The sequence below is a fragment of the Vidua macroura genome, chromosome 15 (assembly GCF_024509145.1).
Source record: "Vidua macroura isolate BioBank_ID:100142 chromosome 15, ASM2450914v1, whole genome shotgun sequence".
NCBI classification, from domain to species: domain Eukaryota; kingdom Metazoa; phylum Chordata; class Aves; order Passeriformes; family Viduidae; genus Vidua; species Vidua macroura.
The window spans coordinates 13,557,512-13,579,094 of NC_071585.1; the positions used below are offsets into that span (position 1 = coordinate 13,557,512).

General features: G+C 43.3%; 1 protein-coding gene across 1 annotated transcript in view; it reads left to right on the forward strand.

Moving 5' to 3' along the window:
• The first annotated feature begins 345 nt into the window (after positions 1-345).
• GALNT10 (polypeptide N-acetylgalactosaminyltransferase 10) overlaps positions 346-21,583 on the forward strand; it is an 81,257-nt gene continuing 60,019 nt past the window's right edge. The window contains exon 1 of the mRNA XM_053991156.1: positions 346-543. Coding sequence (XP_053847131.1) covers positions 370-543 — 174 coding nt within the window. The 5' untranslated portion in view covers positions 346-369. The remainder of the gene's footprint in view (positions 544-21,583) is intronic.

The window sequence follows — 21,583 nt, forward strand, 5'->3', positions numbered from 1 at the left end:
CGGTTCGCATCCCGCTCCGGCGGCGCCCGCGCAGACACCCCGCCGTGCCGCGGCATCCTCGGAGCGCCGTTCTTAGAGAGCCATTAGCGGGGAGTCATTAGCGGGGAGTCATTAGCGGAGGCTCATTAGCGCAGGGTAATGAGCGGGGAGCGGGGCGGGGCCTCCCCGGGCGGTGGGCGGGGCCCCGGAGGCCACGCCCCGCGCGCGAGCGGAGCGGAAGTGCCGGAGTTGCCGCCCGGCGCCGCCGCCGAGCGCGGGCGAAAGTTGCGCTCCGGGAGCGCGGCGGGGGCGGCCGGACCGCGCTCCCTGCTCACCCCGCGGCTCCTCGGCCCCATCCCGCTGCTCAGCCCGCTCCCGGCAGCCGCTCCGATGCGGCGGAAGCAGAAGCGGCTGCTGCAGGCGGTGGGGCTGGCGCTGGCCGCCCTCGTCTTCTTGCCCAACGTGGGGCTCTGGTCCCTGTACCGCGAGCGGCAGCTGGAGGGCGGCGGCGCGGCCGGCGGGGACGGGGCGGCCGCCGCGGGGGCAGCGGCCGGCGAGGCGCCGGTGAGTGGGGGGGCTGGGAGGGCTGAGCGGCCCCGGGTGTGCCGGGGGGCTCCGGTGGGAGCCGCTGGGTGAGGGTCGGGGGGCTCCGGTGGGAGCCGCTGGGTGAGGGTCGGGGGGCTCCGGTGGGAGCCGCTGTCGCACGGGGCGTGTGCGGGGCTGGGCGCGACCCCTCCCATCACAGAGAGGGGCGAGAAGCGGCGGCCGCCCCCATAAGAGGATGGGGCCAGGGAGAGAAGCCGGGTGGGCTCCTGTGGTCCCCGGGAAGGAGCTGGTTTGTGTGTCCTGTGCCTGCGGTGGAGGGCGAGCGCGGGTACTTTCTTGGCAATTCACGGGTGCGGGGACGGGAGGGTCTCCTTGCCTTTTTTTGGCTGAGCGTGGTAAGGGAATAAAGCAAGGTCTTCGCATCTTGCGCCAAGGAGCGAGGCAGGGGAGCTCGTCCCAGCCGTGCACAGAAAAGAACGGCAGCTCCGTTTCCCAAGGGTGTGCCTCCGTGCCATTTCTCTGTACCTGCCTTGGAAGGGTGTGGAGAGCAAACATCACCTGTTACTCTGCGTTCCCGCAGAGCTCAGGGCGAGGGCTCGCAGAGAGTACCAGGTGGAGCTTGCGGATTATGTCAGTGGAGTGATGCTCCTTCGGGAAAAGAGAAGCGGATAACTCTTCCTGAGAGGCAGAGGATGCCCGCCGGATATGTGGCCTGAGGATGTTGCAACACATGGCTGCATTCCTTTCTTGTCCCACTGGTGTAGTAGTAAATTTAAAAGCCAAACCTGTCTGTGTAGTGTGTGAGTTAGGAAGGCTGGATCGCCCAAATTAGACGTTTGGAAGCACAGTTTAGCTGCACTCACTTTTGGCTGTGTAATAGCTCTGTCCCCTTCTGGGTTTAGCTTTGTGCCATTAAGAATGATTGGGACTTGAAAGCTTGAAATGTCATTGTGTAACTATCAGTTCGGCTGCCACTCTAAAAGGCTCCGCTTGTTCAAAACCACTTAAAACTCTTAGTAGTCTAAATCTTTCCCTCCTTGGAGACTTCCTGCTGTAACTGCACCGTAAAGGTGGAGAAACCTGCTGTGACAATTTCTGCTCTGAGGGAGAGAAGGCTCTCAAAGAGCTGTACTCAAACTGGGATTGAGCTCTTCTTTCCCCCAAGAAACGCTTTTTCAAATTCAAGCTTTTTAGTGTAAGTCTGGATAAAACCATGCTCTTGTCCCATGCTGTTGGGGAAAGGGATCAGCTGTTTCCTGTCATAAAACATAAATTTGCAGCAGATCCTCAAATCTGTGCAGAAGTCCTTTTGACTTGATCACACAGTGATCATTACATGCCTGGAGTTCCTGGTGTTATTGCCTTATGCTTGTATTGCTGTGGGATGCAGGGAATCTACTTTGCATGACTGGTAAAAATCAAGCCTTGCTCCATAGCTTCGTGTGTTAGGGCAAAATGAAGACCTTTGTAAAATCATGTGTCCTCCAGAGGTAATGAGGAGAAAGTTGGTAATTATTCTTAGGAGGCTTCAAAGTGGAAAGTTGGCTTTTGTGGTTTTGGTCTTCCAGAATTGTCGTTGTACTGTAGGCTTTGGGTAGGTGTAAGCCAGGCAGTATCTCTGCTGATTTCTGTGTCCTTGCAGTGTTCTCGGTGTTCAGCTATCCTGAGCCGCCCGTGTTGTACACAATGCCTGCTCCATTTTTCTTTATGTCTCTGTAAAGTATGGCAGCTGTCAGTGATTTGAGATCTGCTTTTGTTTTGATGGTGTGTGGAGCTGGGCAGGAAACGCCTGTGCAGCTCGCAGGAAAATTCGCAGTAAAACCTCTCTGCGCTTGTGTAAATCAGAGTTGCTGGGGTTTAGGCTGAAGGCTTCATCTTCCAGTCTAATTAACGTGGAGTTATGGGCTGCAGGGGGTCTGTGAGTGAAGATATATTTGTGTTATGTGCTTATTTTTTGAATGATTTGGCCCTGCAATGATAGCTCCAGTTACACTGAGCAAGGGAAAACATAGCCTTAAGGACAACAGGCTGTCTTGGTAAAAATAATTTCAGATGAAGCAGAATAAAAACAACTCAAATGTGGTTTTGTTTTTCTGTTTAGTTGTGTGGGTTTGTTTTACTGTTGTCATAGAGGTATCTGCCAGCTGACTGCAGAGAGTTTTTTGAGCATCCTCACAATCAATGGTTCCAGCCTCCCTTCCTTGGTCCCGACAAACATTCATGGGTTTTGTACTTAATAACCAACTTCCAGCTTGTAAATGAATATACTGTTTGTCTGCTTGTTCCTGAAGCTGTTCGAAAGAGCTGACTTCTTAATACAAAAACTCCAGATGATCGGAGAGAATATAATGAAAAAATATATTCAGAGCAGTCAGAAAAGATTTTCTTCTGTTTCTGGCTTTAATTTGCCTTTTTGTGCAGGCTAATCTTTGAATTGAGGACATTTCCTATGTACTTCAGAATTGAGCTTTTCAATGAAATCTCTGTCCAGGCTCATTCTTTTTCTTTAAATGGTGTCTGCTGTTTCAGTCAGTAGTTTTATCCCTCAGAGTAAAAGCAGAAGAGGGGGAAAGATTTTAAGAAACAGCTGAATTAAAGCTATAAAAATTCCTAGAACCTTGTCTTATTGCTAAAATTTTGAAGTTTGAAACCACCGAGGAGTTTTTGTTGTCTGTCTGTGCTGTGTGTTACCTTCAGTAAGATGGCAATATACATCACTATAGGTGATTTGGCTTTACTTAATCTTTCTAGTGCCCAAAACAAATGTGTCAGAAAATTAAGCAATCAGAAACGATGTAAATATATTCTAGGGAAGATTATTCTAAACGGTTTCTGCGGAAATGCCTAGGCAGCTAATTGCTTCTGTATTTACATGTTCAGGGGAAACATTATGGTGGCTGAAAATAGTGTCTTGCTTTAATAAGGAGGGTGAGTTATCTGCTCTTTCCTTCTGCTTTTGGGTTTGTTCTTTTGCAGCTCTGTGAGTGCTTCTCCCTCCACAGAGGAGAGATGGAGAGAAGTCATCAAGCTCTTGGCCTCAAGGTCATGCTGCAGATCTCCTTAGAAAAGCTGAAGCTCTGAGTTAGTCCTCACTTCACTGCTGTGCGCTCAGAAGTGGTCTCTGTCACTCTGTACAGTGGCTCAGCAGAGGAGATGATCTGGGAAGTCCTGGGGTGTGTAACAGGTCTGGCATTAAATGGGGATGGTGGCATCGTGGTACTGAAGTGTTTCTGCTGACAGCTTAGAAGCTGCTTTGACTTCGTGACTGTGCTGTTTGCTCATCACTATGTGTGTCTCAGTGTGCTCATGGAATGCAGATTGACTTTTCTGTAGATTCATCTTTTTCCTTTTTTAACAACTATTCAATAAGTAAAAACATACGATCTGTGGGTGTGGGGGTAGGAAGAAGCAAAAGGAATGCAGCTATTCTTTTGTCTCTTGGATCTCTGCTGTCTGCTTCAGAGGCTGCTGAGCATCCTCAGCCCAAATGTTTAATTGATGTGGATGTAGCTTTACAGTGTGTAAACCCTGGATGAGTTAGGCTGTGGGCTGGTGGCTTATGTTTGGGCTAATGCAAGTGTTTATGTGGCTTTCAATGCTCTGCAGAGCGGCTGCTCTGCTCTTCTGTGGTCAGGCTGGAGATCTGCACTGTGTGAAACCTGCTGTTCTGGGAATGTGGCTTTGAGCTCGGAGAGATACTAAGCTTGATGGTTTTTCTTTGAATTGCTGGCTGAAAGCACTGTAGCAAATTAGCTGCCTTTCGTGGCAGTGCGTTTTTATCTGATATGATGAATGCTTTATGGAGTCACCCTGTAGCTTGTTGTAGCAGTAATTTGTGCTCAATAAATTAACTCGGGAGCATGATGGAAGTGTATAAATCACATCGGTGATTGTGTGGTGCCCTCTGCTGCCGGCCGGCTGGAGTGATGTGGGGTACACCCTCCTGCTGCTTCCTTGGCAATGAGAAACCAACTGCAAACTTGGGATTGAAAAATGCCTTGGGATGGTGCTGCTGGTGGAAAGTTTGGGGCGATAAAGTTTGGCTTTAGTGCTATTGAGCCTAAAGTTTCCAGCCAGCATGGCTGAAAATGCAACCCTGGTGATGACTGAGTGGGAGCGATGCTGCTCTGCCTTCCAGGCTGCTGCTGCTCATGTCCTCAGCTGAGGAAGGGGATGGGCTTTGCTCTTCTGACCTGGGGGCAGCTGTGAGGTTGTCAGGGTTTGTCAGCATTGTGGTGTGGTTGGCAAAAGCCAATAAGGAAGAGGGAGCCTGTTAAACGTGGGGAGGGAGGAGAAGGCCTTGGGAAAAATTAGAGGAACGCCTGTTCTGCTCTCTGCCAGCCAGAAGGGAATTGGACAACCAGCTTGCTGTACTTCACAGGTTCCTCTGGCAGGGAGACTGGTCGTGTCCTAAACCTTGCTGCTGCTCCTGTCTGAGGCACTGCTGTGTTGGCAGCTGTGTTTGCCAGGCACTCATCAGCTGATGTAAAGGGAAACTTTGAAAAGCTTGTTTTTGTAAGTATAGTGTAAAACAATTGGCGTCTAAAGACTGGAGTGCAAGTGCTCCAGCTGAACAAGCCTGTTTTGATTTAAGAGTGACTGATTGAATGTGGGCTACTCTGAAGTTTATCACTTCAGCGAGTGCACTTGTGAAACGAGCAGGGTTTCCTGAGCTAGGTAAGCATGTCCTGCAGTAGTGATTGGCAAAGGGAGCTGAAGTGAAATGTCTAAACCATCTCACAGCTGTAAAGTGTGAAGTAAAATTTGAAAATATGTTTATAAAGAAACTGAAGCTTTCAGTGGCCTTCACTCAAGGTCTCATTGTGGTGATCTTTGTTGTAATGGCAACACAGAGCTGAGTGAACAAAATGGGCTGTATTGTAGGTCTCCTATGCTGTGTGAAAATAAAAGGTTTATTATATTTTGTTCTTCATCACTGAGCAGGTCTTTCTGTTATTGGAAAAGTGGTTCTGTTTCACTGTTCAAACATGCTCCATATGCACTTAATTGCTACAATGGTGACCTTTCTTCGTGCTAGGAAGATTTCTATTGCAAAACTTTTTGGCTCCTGGCATATGGACTGCATTTTAGGTCACTGGTGAAAACCATAATCATGTGGTGATCTCCAGAGCTGTGTGGTTTTCCTGAAAGAATATGAATCAAATTGCAAGAGACAACTGATTTAAGAGCAACTACAGTTATAGATTTCCTGGCAGATAACTACCAGGTATTTGACTTGCGAGGACTGAAAAACTAACAGGAAGTTACTTATTACCAGTGAGGAGGGCTGGTGAAATTAGGCAGAAAAATGTTATCAACCAGACTTTGTTACATAGTGCCACGTTCTACTCCCTGTTTGAATACAGGTACAGGCGTCACTAGAAAAAGAGCTGCAGTTTCCCTTCCTGTCACTCTGTATTTGCTTCCTTGTGGAGCCAGCTGTAACCTTGCTTACACTGTGTAGGAGCAGACCCTGTCTAACTTTGAGGAAATTGTATCCAGGTGTTAAAACAAATCTGCATGCTGCTCCTGTTTGTCTGCAGCCTTTTGCAGTGCCAGGTGAAGGCAGGCAGCCTTCAGCTTCCTTCTGGGAAGCGCAGAGCTGGTGGGGCGCGTTCGGAGTTGGTAGGAGGGATTCTGCTGTGTGCTGGAAATATCAGTAGAAGAAAAATTGTGCTGCAGGAATTTGTTTTGATTGCCCATGAAAGCAGCTATTTCAACCTGTGAGCTTGTTATCGGGTGGGTTTTAGTGGAGCTGTCAGTGGTAGGTTTTTATGGAGTGCACCTCAACCGGAGTGCAGTGTGCCGAGTTCCCTGGTGCTTCAGCACAGTGTAAATGCTCGTGTAAACAAAGCTGCTGTGGTGTTTGCCATCAGAGGACACTCTCTTTCTCTAGTGTCCATCCTGCTTCATGCTTCCATCCTGTTAACTCTGTGGAGTAACCCGAGTTAACAGTGCTTCTGTTCAGTAGTAGCATGAATAATGCACAATTCTGTGTACACTCAGGGAGAGAGGTGGCTGCAGTGACTTCGTGCATATGAAATTTTTTATTAGTAATAGGTCCCCTCAGGTCAAGTGACCTGAGTGGGTGTGTAGATTTTTTTTTTTTTTTTCTGGATCACCGTGTATAGAAGACTGGAAAGGCTGAATGGATTATAAACTGTCTGCTGTGATGACAATCACACATTAATGATTATTTTAGTAGTCATTCATTTAAATATTATTTAAATGTTGCTTCAGTCAGACTGAGCTAGATTGAGAATAGTTACTTTCTGTTAATTTAATTTGCTCTCTGTTCTTATTCTGAAATCAAATCAAGAACAGCCTTTCTGCCTGACATTTGTACTTTGTCTTAGCCTGGTCTCCTCTCTCTGGACAGAAGGATTTTGGTCAGTCCTAGTGTAGTTTGGCCACTTGCATATTCCTTCTGGATACAGCTTGGCCTGGGATTCCTCTGCTTCTAGAGAGTTGTATAAATGACATTCTATCTTGCCTTCAGGGCCCAGATTGTTTGCAGAACCAAAAGCTGTCGGTGGGGATTTTTAGCAGTTTGGGGATAGTGTGAATCTGTTTATCATGTTTCACAGACTCCTGAACAAATTCTGGTGCCTGAGTCACTTTCAAGAGTGTAACAGTGTGATGCTTAATTTCCAAATCCAGGGATAATAGCCTGCATTTTCTAATTTTAAAAATTCATGTTCTGCTTTCAGACTGCCTTTTGTCTTGGTGATGGTGAAAAAACTTTCATATTCTCTCTTATCTCTTGAAGAGTGTGCTTGTGGTTTTCCCTTCAGGTCATGACTTCTTACAGCTCAGGGAGCCAGTAAGTGCTGCTGCTCCTGCTTTATTCCACATGAAGCCTGGCCTCTCAGTGGCAATGGTATCTTTTTTATCAGTGTAACCAACACCCATGGTGGTATTTCCTGCATTTGTGTTATCCTGCATGGGTGATGGATAGGCAACAAGGAATGGAGTGTTTATCTACACAGCTTTGTTAAGAATATAAGTAGTAGTGGATATCAAATTATGGCTGACTTGTCAGACTCTGCCTCTTTTGTTAGATTTACAGGGTCTGGCAAACGATTGGAGAAAGCTACAGATCAGTAAATCAATATGAGCACAAAGAGTTGCCAGGCAGCCCTCCTTTTCAAATGCCTGGGTAGAAGAGTAACTTCTACTGTGTCTGAGATCTTCTGGCAGCTCTGCACCCCCTAAAATACAAGAAATTAGTTGTTTGACATGTCTCCTTATTGTTCTTTGTATAAACTTGATAAAGCTTTAGCTTGCAGCTTTGAAGAAGGGAGGTCTACCATTTTTTTGGTCCTTAAGTTTGCTTTTCTTTCTAAATAATTACCTCTCTTCTCTTCTCTTCCCTTTTGCAGTTCCTCCATTTTCTCTAATCTTCGCTCTAGGTTATAAGAGAGCTCCCTAGAGCATATATCTATAATTAAGGCTTTTAAACCACAATTACAGTGGAGCATCGGCGGTGCTCTGGTGCGACCAATATCCAAGGGAGAAACTTGCTTCTGTAGAAAAGTTGTTGATTTTATTACAAACAAAATCTTTCCTGTCCTATTCACAGAGTTTCCTCTGCTACTGCTTTATGCCTTCCCACTTTGCCAAGTTATCTTCCTCAAGCTGATGACCATTCATGGCATGTCTTCTGCAGCTCACAAGAATGAAAAGGTTTTATTTAGCCCCCCTGTCATTTTCTGGAAACACAGGCTGCCAACTTTACTGCAAATCATGTCCCTCATGAGTACATTCAGAGGGTTTAAAATGGAAACCCTGTTTTAAGCAAACTCATGTAACTCATGTGGATATTTTGATTCTTTCCTCGGTCAGAAATAGAAAGCAAAGGAGGGGAAGGAGGATGGAGTCTAGGAAGGCTTGACTGTGTTGTGCTGCCCAGCTTGGTGGAGAAGCTCCCTCATAATGTCACCAAATAAGATGACTGTGTCTTCCAGTCTCAACTTCTTATTAATTTTTCAGCTTTAATATCTTTTTCCTTCGCAGCTAGCACAAGTAGCAGAAAGAATTTCTAAAAACTGTCTTTCAAAACAGTGAATGCTGACATCCTTCCCTGTTAGGCTGCAAATTGCTTCTGCCCAGAGGTAACTAATTTCTGATCAGAGCATCTCCCCTCACCACTAATGAGTATTTCTCATGTGTGTGCCATGTGTAGTTGATCCAGTGGTGACCTGACACCTTTCCCTGATGTAGCTTTCAGAGAAGAACTTGTCCTGTTCTTTGTGGTTGCAGATCACAAAGTGACTGCTGAAGTGGAACTTCCAAAAGGCACATCAGAATATATTTTTTTAAATACACAGAAAATGCAGCTGTTTACTGAAATAATGACCAGCAAAGGGGTTAAATTTCAAACAAAAAGAACTCGTGTTTTAAACTTGGATGCCTGTAAATGAACCCTGTCTTCCTGCTGCAGAACTATTTGGTCATAAAAATAAAAGATTCACAGAATAACAGTAAATCAGTCTGTCTCCTGCAAGAATTTTAATTTTCTGGATGCATGGAATTTCTTGTTTGAATACTCTCCCTTTCAAAAAATCCAGTTAGATGGGCATTTTGTCTTTGTTAGATAAGGTCTGGTGATGTTTTGGGACTTCACCAGATCTTATCTGTAAACACTGTCAGCTGTCCCTCCTCCACACAGAGCTGCCTTGCTGCAGCCCTCCTGAACAACTGGGGTTTTTTTACAAGCTTAAGTTGATATGAAAAGTTCTGCTCTGCTTGATCCCTAAAGCCTGAAATCCTTTGCTTGCAGCTATGTGTGCAAGCTAAGGTGACTTTTCAAAGGAAAGTAATTTTGTTCTCTCTCTGCTTATGATTATTCAGAAGATCTAATATTTAAACCCCCTAGTAGCCAGTCTTGTTTTTTTCACAGTGCAAGATCACATAGGCTTGTTTTTCTGTAAGTTGCCTTTACTTGTGTTCAGATTCATTTGGGAAGTTACTTTTACCTAGTTGATCACACTAGCAAGGAAACCATTTTTCTGCATGATGGCAAAGAACTAGGTTTTTTTTTTTCCTTTCTTGAGCTTCTCTAATGTTTCCCAGCCTTCAGATGAAGTCCAAAGAAGAAATGTTCACAGGGATTAGTAAGCATGAGCTGTTTCTTAATAAATAAAACAGGTGAAACAGAGTTTGAGTATTCTTAACACTTAGACCAAAGTTTTCAAAGATGTCTTAGAGTATGATGTTCCTTTGAAAAATAAGAGTCTTAGTGACTTTGATCTAGAGTATGGTATAAAAATAACCACAACCAGGACTGGCATCCCATAAGATTTCTTTTTGTTTGTTTTCTGGGGTTTTTATAATGTCTTTAAAAGAGTAAGCAGCTCCTTCACTCCTGGTCAGACTGACTTTAATCTTAACTCTGCTTCCTTGGAAGTGGCTCTCTTTAGAGACTGTAATTTCAGCTCAGATAAATACAAGCAAAATATATTCCATCACTGAAGAAAATCAGAACACCAAAAATGAGATAAATACAGACATAATGATGTTGTAAAAGGCTTTCATTGGGCAAGTAATTTTCTGTAACATTACAGAAGGTCACTTAAATTTAGCCTGTCCGTCCATGTTAGCCACTGTGTAACAGGCTTATTCAGGATCTCAAAAAGAAGTGAACCCTGTGATTATCTTCTGTTTTCTCATTTATCTCCCTGGTGGCCTGTTGCCAGTGTGTTTTTTTTGTGTGATAGCCAAGTAAGAAGGAATAACTCCTTTTTTCCACTCCTGCGCATGTTGGTTTTGCTGATCCACCAAATACACTCTGGGCTGTCACTTCCCTTTGATTCTCAGGCTGTGGCTTACTGTGTCAGAAATATTTAAAACTCCTATGGATATCTTGCTGCTGCATGCTGCCTAGATTTTTTTTTATGTGTGTGGCTGTTTTGGAAACTGATTCAAGGTACTAATTTAGCCTAGGAAAAAAGTGTCCCTTCAGAAAACCAGCATCTGCTCACAGGTCTTACTGACAGCAGTGAAGAAGTTATATTGGTACAGTTAAAGTGTTTGCAGTGAGATTTCTCAAGATTATTTTGCTTGCTTGGTACTGAGGGCATGGAAGTAAACTGCAAAAATATCTGTAAAGTATTGGAAGACCTTGGATTTTTTATGTAGAAACTGGCAGAATTGTGTCTGGTTATGTGTATGGAGACCAGAGAACTATCCAGGTTATCACTGTCGCTGTTGCAGTTGATTTTTGGAAATGTGATTCTTGACCCATTGTGCCCCAGATTGTTTCTGATCCTCAGATGTGAATTGTATGCTCTGCTAATGGGGATGTGGAAGATGGGAAAAGTCTTATCTGCAATGTATGAAGGTCCTACTTGTGTTGTCCTTGATTTTGACTGCTGCAGAGAATCTGTGTAAAAGCTGTATAAAACATAACAAGTTTTCATTCATTGTACTGTCATATTTTCTGCAAATAGGAACTTGGGCCTGCTGATTACAGAAAAAGAGTCCTTGGCAAAGCAATTGCAAACTAACAAGAAAGTGTCTTGAACCTCAATCTGTGCCAACATCCTTTTCCGTGCATCTTGGCCAAAGCTGTTATCAGCATAAACTGATACTGGTCACCCTGGGTGAAAGGCCTAAGCTGTGGAAACAACTGATGTTTTATGGCTTTTCAAGTGCTGATATTTTTATAATAAGTGGCTGCTCCTGGTAGAAATGCATCTGAGAAGCTATGAATTGTCATGAATGCGTGAGCAGAGAGCACTGGCATTGCTGATAAATTAGCTGGGAATTGTCAGTTCTGTAGTAGAACTCAAATATTGGCTTAACCTGAAAATGTGAAATTAAATAGAAAAGAACAGATTTTCTCTCTGGATACTTGAAAACAATAACAAGTCATGTGAAAACTTGTTTTAGAAATTATTTCTAGAGGGTATGAGTTTTCAAGCCTAATGCAGTGAAGTCTATTTTTATAGTCCTTGAAAACAAAACCTGACAGACCATATTTGCCAGCACTTATATTGCTCTGGTGACAGTGCTTCTTTTTAGAGCATGCCAGAGGAAATACTCTGTGCTGGAGCATATGTCAGTGATTAGTGGGACCAGTGCTGCAGGATGAGGTGGAAGAAATATGGTTGTGTGAAGAAAAAGCTGAATGGACAGAACATGAGAAATGTAGTGGTTTATGGGTCGGGTTTAGGGTAGGAATGGAAAATAGTTATTTTTAGGGATGTCTGTATGTAGCTGACATGCTGTCTTCCAAATAACTGAGGTTTAACTGAGAGGATGACTGCTGTCTTTCTCTGTGTGTTCCCCTTAATTTCTTCTTCATGTAGAAAACTGTTTTCCCTTTGAATCGATTGCTGTCTGTGTTATGCAGGTGTTACATAATGCAGGTATTTGTATGCTCACGGTGAACTGAAAACCTCAGGAAGTGAGAGACTTTGGTACCCAATGTTTTTGTGAATTTGTGGGTTTAAGGGCTGAGGCAGGGACTGATCCTCAGAAACCAACTGAGTCTCTCCAGACCTGACATCCTGGGTCCAGAATTCTTGCCAGTCAAGCCTGTGAGGTGTGTGCTCGTGTTTGGGGTGGGATTTGTCAGCTCCTTCTCCCTCCAGAGCCATCCTTGGCATCGACTGCCTTGTGAAGGATGCTGAGGTCAGAGCACAGCCCTCAGCCCCAAGTTCTGCACCTGCCACGTGGGACTCTGGTACTTGTGTTCCAAGCCCTGGGCTGGAGGAAAGAAGAGGATGGATGGAACCCTGCTGCCCTTCTCCAGGATCACTGACAGCTTTTACTCAAGAGCTGCAGTGCAGTAGCTACAGCCCTCAGTAGACTTTGCCTCCCTGCTTTGACCATCCAAAATAACAAATGTCTGTGTTCTTTGCAGGCACAAAAGCATGCAGACAGGTACAAGTGATTTGTGTGCAATATAGAGGCACCACTGTACATAAACCATGTACCAAGACCTGCAGAAACCAGGTGAAAAGCCTGTCACACCCAGCTGTTTTAATGAGATCCTCAAAGTGCCCACAGACCCCACTGGGGAAGCACAAAGCTGGAAGTTGAGCTGCAAGATGCACAGCCTTGTGACTTGCAAGTTTCTTGTATATTTAGCCCTTGACATCATAGGTTAGTCATCAGTCAAGTGCTGTAAAAATGTTCTGCTGCCTCACCCTGTTGTTCATATCTTGTCACTTACGTTGGAGTGCTCCAAAATTTTTGCTATTCAACATAAATGGGAACAAAATGAAGATGCTCTGCTCCCTTTATCACAATTGATGCCTGTACTTGAACTTTGCCAGTATTTGTTTATGAAAACTGCTTGTTTTCCCCTCTGAAATGTTTTTGTCAGAGCAGCTCAGTACAACTTGTATTAGGGGAAGTCAGAAGATGTTAGAGAATACCTGAAAACTAGAAAAAGGATAGATTAGATTGCTACATAGAATTACCTAACTGGCTTCAAAATTAGACTGCTGCTGCAAAGTAGACATTTGGCTATTAATATTTAAAGAAATAATGCAAGAAGCCAAGCAATATTCAATTAAATGCAAGTTATAAAATAACTGTCTTCAGCTTACTACACTTGTGATTTACCTGATTTAGACTTTTTTTGGCAGAGTTTTCCCTCATATTTAAGTGTTTTTAAAGCTATTTTAGGTCTGGTTTTTGCTATCCTGTAAAGTTCTTGCTTTTGAATAATGCTTGAGATAACTGGAAAAACAGAATTAAATTATTTGGGCCCTTTAGGGAAAAGTGAAGGCTTCATGAGATTTGATTTGATTTCTATAGCACACAGGAGTCCTAGTCAGAAAGTCTGCAAGGAGAAAGTAAAACACCCAAAGGCAGACTGTTTCCCATAAAGTAACCCAAACTGAAAGTATATATTTATTTTACTTCCCTAAATTTGCTCTGTAGAAAATACCTTAAAAATTGAATTGTTTGCTGGTACTTGTACCAAAAAAAAAAAGGAGCTTCTCAGCAGTGCAATAATGAGATTTTGTACTGTGTCACCAGTACTGCATGGATTTCTGAAAGGGACATCTGCATTTTCACTGGTGACTGAATCCCATATTTAAAGATCTTGGTGTTTTCAGTCTGATATGTGGTGTCTCTAAGTTCTGTAATTGTTTCATTCTTGAATCTGCTGGCTCAGGCATGAGATTATGGATCCTTTCCTCTTCCTTAGTTTGTCAGAGCTGTGAAAGGAACTTTGAAACCTTGATTATAGTTAATCTTTTTACTTCCTAGCAATTGTTAAAGGTCTAAACATTTAAGAGGAGCACCAACTTACCTCATTTGGGAGTCACAGCTTCACAATGACATGGTGTCTTCAGCAAAATGTTTTCAAGCTCGTGGAAGCAGGATCCATTTGAAATGGATTCACATTGTGTCTGCAGATATGGTCTGGGGTTTTCTCTCTTCTGCTGAGGGTGGTGGAAGCTGTAGCTCTTGGTGAAGTGTTGTGATATTACTGTGGACTTGTTCATCATCTGCAGTGATCTCTGCTCAGGAGGTGGAAGAGAATACCAAAGGAAATTTCCTTCCATCCTGCTTAGGAACTTTGTCAGCTTAGCATGAATGAGTTTGGGCTTGTGCTCAGTGCTGCTGGGTTATGCAGTTAGGATTCTCTTCTGGCTTCCTAAACAAGAGCAGCATGTAACACATCACCATTCAGTGTGTGTGCAACCTGCTTTGGCTCTGTGCTGTGTGCAGCCAGCAAGAAGGGTCGGGATTTAAATAATGAGATCAGATCGTGCACCTGGATCTTGTTTGAAATCACAGGGTGAAAAGCTTCTAAAGCCTCTAAAACCTCTCAGTGGCTCCTCAGAAGAGGAGACTGGTTGGCAGACAAGACCTGAAAACTGATTGGTTATAGTGTACTCTTAAAATTTAATGAAATTTAATCCAAGGTTTTAATTGCATGTCTGGGTTTATGCATTTAATGTGGACTTTAGCAATTCTGCTTAGTCCCTAATGAGGCTGAACTCTCCGTGTAACAGTGAACCTCCTCCAAAAGGTCTTAAGATTAAGAAATACTTGAAAAAGCAGGGAGGGAGAGACAGCAGTTGTGAAGATATCACCTAGTTTCTTGAAGCTCCTTGAGTTTTAAGTGTCCTTTGTGGTTCAAAGTAATCTTGGCTTCAGTTTGTTATGAAAATTTCCTCCTTGTGGTCTGCAGAATGACTTGGGCGATCCATGGCAGTGTGTAACATATTTCTGTGATCTGCAGCCAGAATAGTGGAAACATCAAACAGGCTCTTTAGCAAACATACTGCAGAACAGCTTTCCAGAGGGATTTAGAAACATCCATTTCTTCATCTGCTCCTCAGGCAGCATCCTAATCCCAAACCCAGCAGACAGAGTGGGCTGCGATGGGCGAACACTTGGCTCTAACTCTAGGAAAGCTGATGGGCTGAGTGCTAGAAGCTGGCATCCCATGGATCTGACACAGTGCTTGACATAACTCCTAATCTGTGCTAGTGGAATTGCCTGAGTGGCCTTAGTTTTTTCACTGTGGAGTCAGCAAGGGGGGTGTTTCAGGTCTGTGGGGTTGAATATTTGCTCCCAAGGCTCCCACCCAGCTCCAAGGTTCTGGCTCAGCAGGTCAGTGTGCAGCTGGTGCAGAAGGTGGCTGCACTAAAGCAGCACTCTGAGGTGATGATTGTGTGACCTCTCTCTTGCTTTCATGTGTCAGAATAGCTCTGCTTTCTCTCCTGGTCTGCAGCTTGAAAGGAAATGTGTGTCATGTAAACATTTTTGTGTATGTATAACAAACTGTAAACACTGAGGTGTTTTGGTATCTTTCAGTGTAAGGCATCATCTAGAAACAGTGGCATGGGTTGGATGGGCAGTTTTCAGAAAGAGAAATGTATCTCTGCTGTAGCTTTTGCTGCTCCATCTATTTCTATCATCATTTCTATTGCTAGAAGGGGACTGGCTGTACTTTGGAAAGGTTATAGTTGAAAGAAGTTACAAAACAGCACCCAGCAGTGTATAATCTCCTCTAAATAAGTACTTGATAAGGCATTTCAAGACATAAGCCTTCTTTAAAGAGTAAATGAAAGTTCATTGGTATCCAGACAAAAACCCTTTGGCCATCTGGACTTGAGTTACTGTTGTCTGCTCTTGCTCATGGGTGAGGAAGTGCTGTCTGAGTTGTGGATATAAGGTGCTATGCAACACTTAAGCTCCCTTGACCTAATTCACTTGCTTTTTTGCTGGAGCATGGATTAGCAGTGGCTTGCTGGTGTAAAAGTAAGCAGCAGTTAATTCTTGTAAGTCAAGTCCTGTATGACTGTGATTTGGATAATGCCATCTTTGTGGAAAAAACAGGGTAAATTCCTCAAATGAAGTGATAAAAGAGTGGCAGGGGCAATTATGGAGGCCAATACCAAGACAACAGGTGAGTTGTGTGTTCAGGTTTGGATGATGCTGCCTGCTTCTGACTGCTGCTTTCCCTTTCTAAGTCATGACTGATCTCAGCTCAGGCAGAACAGACTTCCTTGGAGGCCTTAACACATTCCACAGGATTCCAGATTGTTCTGAAAATGCTTTCTAAATGCTCTGTTAATTAAAGATTTCTCTAAGTCAGAATTAAGTTATTAAAATGTTCCAGGCATTTTGTAGAAGTCTTTTGAAAGCTGACTATACATTCCTTTCAAAGTTGATCTACTGCCCGTTATGAGTTACAAAGTAATATTGTGCTGCTTGTGGGTTACAGAGAAGTTCAAATAAACAAATGGTTAGAGTTTTTTGCAGTAGTTTGCTTTTTGTGAACTGACACTGCTATTGAGTCACTCTTTAGGATTTTGCCATTGTGTAGTTGTGGTTCTTCAGCAGTAATGGAAGCAAATTCTTCTAGGGCACTTCTAAAATCCCTGGCTATGTCCGAGCAGGTAGTGCTGCATAGGACAACAGACTAACAGCCATCTAGAATGCTTTTGTTTTGCTTTGCAGAACATGTGTCTGCTTCTAAAAGACTTGGATGATCATAGATCATAGATTTTGTATCATACAGAAAAAAATGCACTGTGTGCAAGCTTGCTCACTCAGCTGTGGTGCTGCAAGTATTCAGTGTGCTGCTGAGGTGATCTGAAGGTGACAAGTGCCAAAGACAGAGAAGCTGTGCTGTCCTGGGTGTGTCCCTGCCAAGCTCTGTGAGAAGAGATGGTTCTCTGCCACCAAAATAGTGGTTAGAGCCTCAAAGCCAAACCCTGTCCTGACTTTGGATGTATGTACTGACATGGATTGAGTGCTGTTGTTCTGGGTTCTAATCAGGCTTTTAGTGCTTTAAAGGCACACTGCAACCAGAAATATTCTGTGTATCAAATTGAAAAGGCTGTGTATTGGAGGGAAGTGGATTTCTGTAGCAGCAAAGTTCTTAGCTTAAAATGCACGTTTGTAAGAGAGCTCTGGTTCTGCTTCCTTTGCACATCCAAGTTCTGCATAGATGATGTTCTTGCATTTTGCAGGTGTTCTGGAGGAGCTTCAGTGGATGTTGTCACCTTTTCCTGGCTGGTGTAGTTAACTTCTGCAGGAAGATGATAATCAATGTCTCCTAGACTCAGCCAGTGTTAGGAAACCTTGACTGCTGGTTCCAAGATAAAGTCAGTGCACTGGTGCCTTCCTGAGCTTGCCGTTGGCTTTGGCATTTTGCTGCTCAGCTCTGTGAAGTTGCAAAAGGTTAAAAAAAAAAAAGAATGAGAACCTTGTCAGTTTATGTTGCTTTTGCCGAGACCCATGAGCAGCTGTGAAAGAGCTGATAAAGCTGATGTTCCAATTCTGACTGGAATTTGGAAGAGCATGTCAGGTTAGAAGTTGGCCTGAAAACAAATGTGTGGTTATAGAGAGCACTGTTGTCACGTACATCATCCCAAATTCTTTCACAGTAAGTGAAATGTTAATTGTTTTCTGTTTGCTCTGCAATCTTCTGGTGTATCAAAAGCTGTGTAATTATCTTTCCTTATTAAAAGTTCAGCAGTGGGAATGGATGACTGTGCCCATGTTTGCTGTGCAATTACTGTTAAGTAATGGGAAAGCCTGCTGAGGGGTCAGTCAGCAAAAGCATTACTGGGAAACTGCATCTATGGAGCAAGTGGGAGCAGAAGACAAATCTTTAAATGTCTTTTGTGTTCTGAAAGAAGGATGGGAGGCAGCTCTTACCAACTTTGCACTGAGATCAGAGTCTAAACAGTGAAGGCAGTGAGTGCATTAATCCATGGCACTGAGAAAAAATGTTTCTTTTCCTAAGATAACAAAGTTTGACAGGGCTGTTTATCTCCCTTAAGTTTCACAGGAGGTAAGAACTCAAAATACGTTGTGCTCAGCATCTTCCATCACTGTGCTAGATAATTCCTTTGTAAAACATCTTGCCCAGAGAGGTCAGGTTTTTAGCACAAGCCTTGCTCCTCTGTTCCTGCTCTGGTTTTAAGAGTGTTTTGCAGATGTGCCTGGTTTGTGAGAGGTGCTTTTTTCAGGGCACAGAGGTAAAATGAAGTTTAGAGCTGCTTGCATTTAAAAGACAAGGCAGTGTCATGGCTGTGGGAACAGTTGCTGCTCTCTGACCCACAAAACAACAATTATTGGGAAGATGGAGTTTTTGGGGAAGGTTTACATAGTTTTTGGACCATTTCACTGCAATCTGGAGCACAAGTTGTGTGTTTGTTTAGAGGATTTCCATTTGCAGTACATCACTCTCCCAGTGCTCTTGGTCTGGATCTGGCTGGTGGGGTGTCCTTAGTGATGTTGAGCTGTGCACAGAGGCCACAAAATTGTGCTGAACATTTGCTATTTAAATTGAACACTTTTGCCTACCTTGTAGTACAAGTTTTTTTAAGCTGGCTTTAGCCTTTACATTCAGGAATGCCTGTCTGGGCCACAGGAACAGCAGCTCAAGAACCTTTGCAGCAGGAAAATCCTATCACCTTGTTTGAATGGCTTTCATTCAGAGGGAATGGAGGACCTGGGTCAGCACTGAGTTCCTGACTGATTTAAAATCCCTGCTCTCGTGTACTTCTTTTGAAGCAGTAAGCCACTATTTATTGGAGATTAAGTTTAAATTTAAAACCCACAATGTAAATTACTTGGGAAGGGATGTCATTTTGTGCAACCATAATGGTGATAAGCTGAATAAAACAATTGCAGGAAACTTATTTCTGGGGGAGAAGCCAAGGGAGGTATTTCAGCCGTGGCATTTTTATGATAACTTCTGGACCTTTTTCCTCTTACCAGAAAGATTATGGATGTTTGACTGGTACAATCAAAACCAGCTGGATTTGGGGAATTTTAAGGGGTTGTTTTTTAAAGCATTTTTATAAAAACCCAAGAAGTCCAATTAGTAGAATTCAATTCATAGGAGTTTAAAAATTAATGATAACTTACCTTATGAAATATGGATCACTTGAGGCTAAACTAAGAGCAGACATATGGTTTTGATTTTTTTTTTTTTTTCCTTTAAACACGGGCACGGTGCTAAGGCCAGACAACTTTATTTTCCTGATGCATTATAACCAGCTGCAGATGTTTTAGATGTTATCGCTTCTAAATGGGCTCTGACAAATGTCTCCTGGAAGCCAGCAGCTCTAAATATTACATACACTGCATTCCGAGGAAATGTTGAAAATAAAGTTTTAGGAATTAAATGTTCAGTGTCTGAATCAAGAAAATTTACTTTCTGCCTTTCTCAGGGGGATTTCCTAGCTGCAAACATTCTTCTGTGAGATAGGCACAGATGTTAGTCAAGACACATATGGAGACTGGAACAAATATTGCCACAGATGGTCTTGCATGGTGTTATTTACTGGCCCTCTACTGCTAATACTGGAAGGTGGACACTTGAAAAGGTACCTTAACATATAACTAAATGCTGACCTGGAATTCGTAACAGGTGTACAGCTATTCAGCATTAAGGCAAAAAAAAAAAAAAATTGAAGTATTTATTAAAACATATGGAAACGTTGTTGTTTTGTGAATCAGTGAGCAGGGCACGGCCCTCTGTTACAGAAACTTTTGTGATATTTCACTTACTCTGTTCAAGATTAAAGGAAATAGTTTTAACTAAAGATTTTTTGTTTGTGCTTCTTCTCTTTTCTGCATAGCTTTGAATCACCCAGAAAGATATTTTCGCATATACATGGGATACAAAATGTTGCTTGTGTATCAGATGCATGGCTTTGTGGAGGGAGAGGGACCACATGAATATTGACATGGGAATTGCATCTGATGTCCTTGACTTGCAAAATTCAGACAGCTTGATCCATCACTGCATAAACCATTCACATTCATTTTTCCATACCCTGAGAGAGAGTGGGAAAATATCTGTGCTTTGCTGTAGACACCTCATTAACATGTGATTCCATATGCAGCTCTAAGAGTTCTCAGGTCAACAGGGGAGGAAGGAGGTGTCCTGAGGGGACAGGCTGAGTGACTAAAGGCTGCAGGCTGAAAACTGGGTAGTAGAAATACCTCTTCAGGCAGGGATGTGCCAAACAGGCACTGCATCTGACAGGGCTTGTTCATATGTTAGCAGTTCACCAGGTAATGGTGGTCCTTGAAATTTTGTTGGGAGTCTTGCCAAAAATCTTTATGGAGTTTTAAAGGAAAATGGGGATTGCTGAAGTGCTATCAATAACTTTCTTTTTTTTGTGTGTGTGTGAGAGCTGTTTTGGTAAAAAGGTATTTCAGAACATGGTATGTACTTATGTATAAAAGGCTAATGTTGCATCTAGTTTGTACCACACAGGGTGACCAAAGGGAGTCCCCTTGCTGTGTTACCCCTAAAGAGCCTTGCTCCAGCTTTGCTCTGGTTTAAATATAAGCCAGCTTGTGCTCACTGGAATCCCTGGAGTCTGCCTGGCACTGGGGAGCAATTCCAAGAGCAGATTAGGGCTGGAAGCATCAATGGGTAAGTGCTTGAGCAGGGACCTGCATGCTTTTCTGGGAGGGACATGGCACAGTGCCCTGGGTGGGAGCAGAGCCCAGCAAATGCAGGTCTAATGATTTGGATTTTGCTATTTCACATTAGTGTTTAAAACTGCTTAGATATAATCCCTCCAGCAAATCTCTCCATGCTCTGGGATGGTGAACATTGGCTGCTGCACTCTGATTTTTAAGTATGAACTGGTTACACTGAATTCTTGTGCAGCTGAACAAAGGTTCTCTCTGGTGCCTGGCAAAGAGGAGAAGTTTTCATGTCTGATTCTGTTTGTACAGGAGCATAAAATGGGTCTTTGTATGGACATGCTATAACAAATGAAACATTCAGGCAGAGATTTGGTTTGATGCTTGCCAGTTGTGGGGTGGCTCTGGAAAAATCACAGAATGTATGTATAAAATCCTTGGCAAGGAGGAGAACTTCTACTGAGTTCAGAGTTCAGAGCTACTGGTTGCATGTGTTGAGTTGGACATCTTTTTCTTGGCTTACAAATCATTACTAAGAAAGTTCATACATTGAAGGTTGATGTTTGTAATATGAATCTTTTCTTAGTGTTTGCTCACCTGAGCCACAAAGAAGGCTCACCTGAGCCTCCACTCACCCAGGATATTTCCACTATCTCTTGAGCTTGCTCTGGTGTCATGCCATAACTCCATAAGAAAAAAAAATCTCAAAGATAGTATGTGCTCCTCAGCTGCAGCTGTCTCAACATAATTATGCTCAGAGGTCCTTTTTCTCTACTGTGTATGGAACCTGAATCCCTCACATTCCAGATTAAAAGACAAGCCACAGTTCATTGTCTGAAACATCAGTCAAAAGCACGCGGTATTTTTATGCAGCTCTCAGAAGATTGATCTGAATACTCTGAAATCCATAGAAGCTATGAACTTTGGCTTGCATCTTCTTAAGGAAAAGAAAATGATCCTACCTTTGATGGAATCTAGCAGAAAGTTGGCTTCCATTTAACTTGAAGGAATTTGGGGTGGTTTCTCATCTCTGTGGTCTAAGTGGAATATCTTGGCTTGTTTGAAACAACTGCTGCCTTCTAAAAATGCATTTAAAGGAAGTTTGGTGGTTAAAGTATTTGATTTTCCCATGTCACTCATCATGTACTGTAGTTTCTTCAGACTTTCCCCCTCTTGG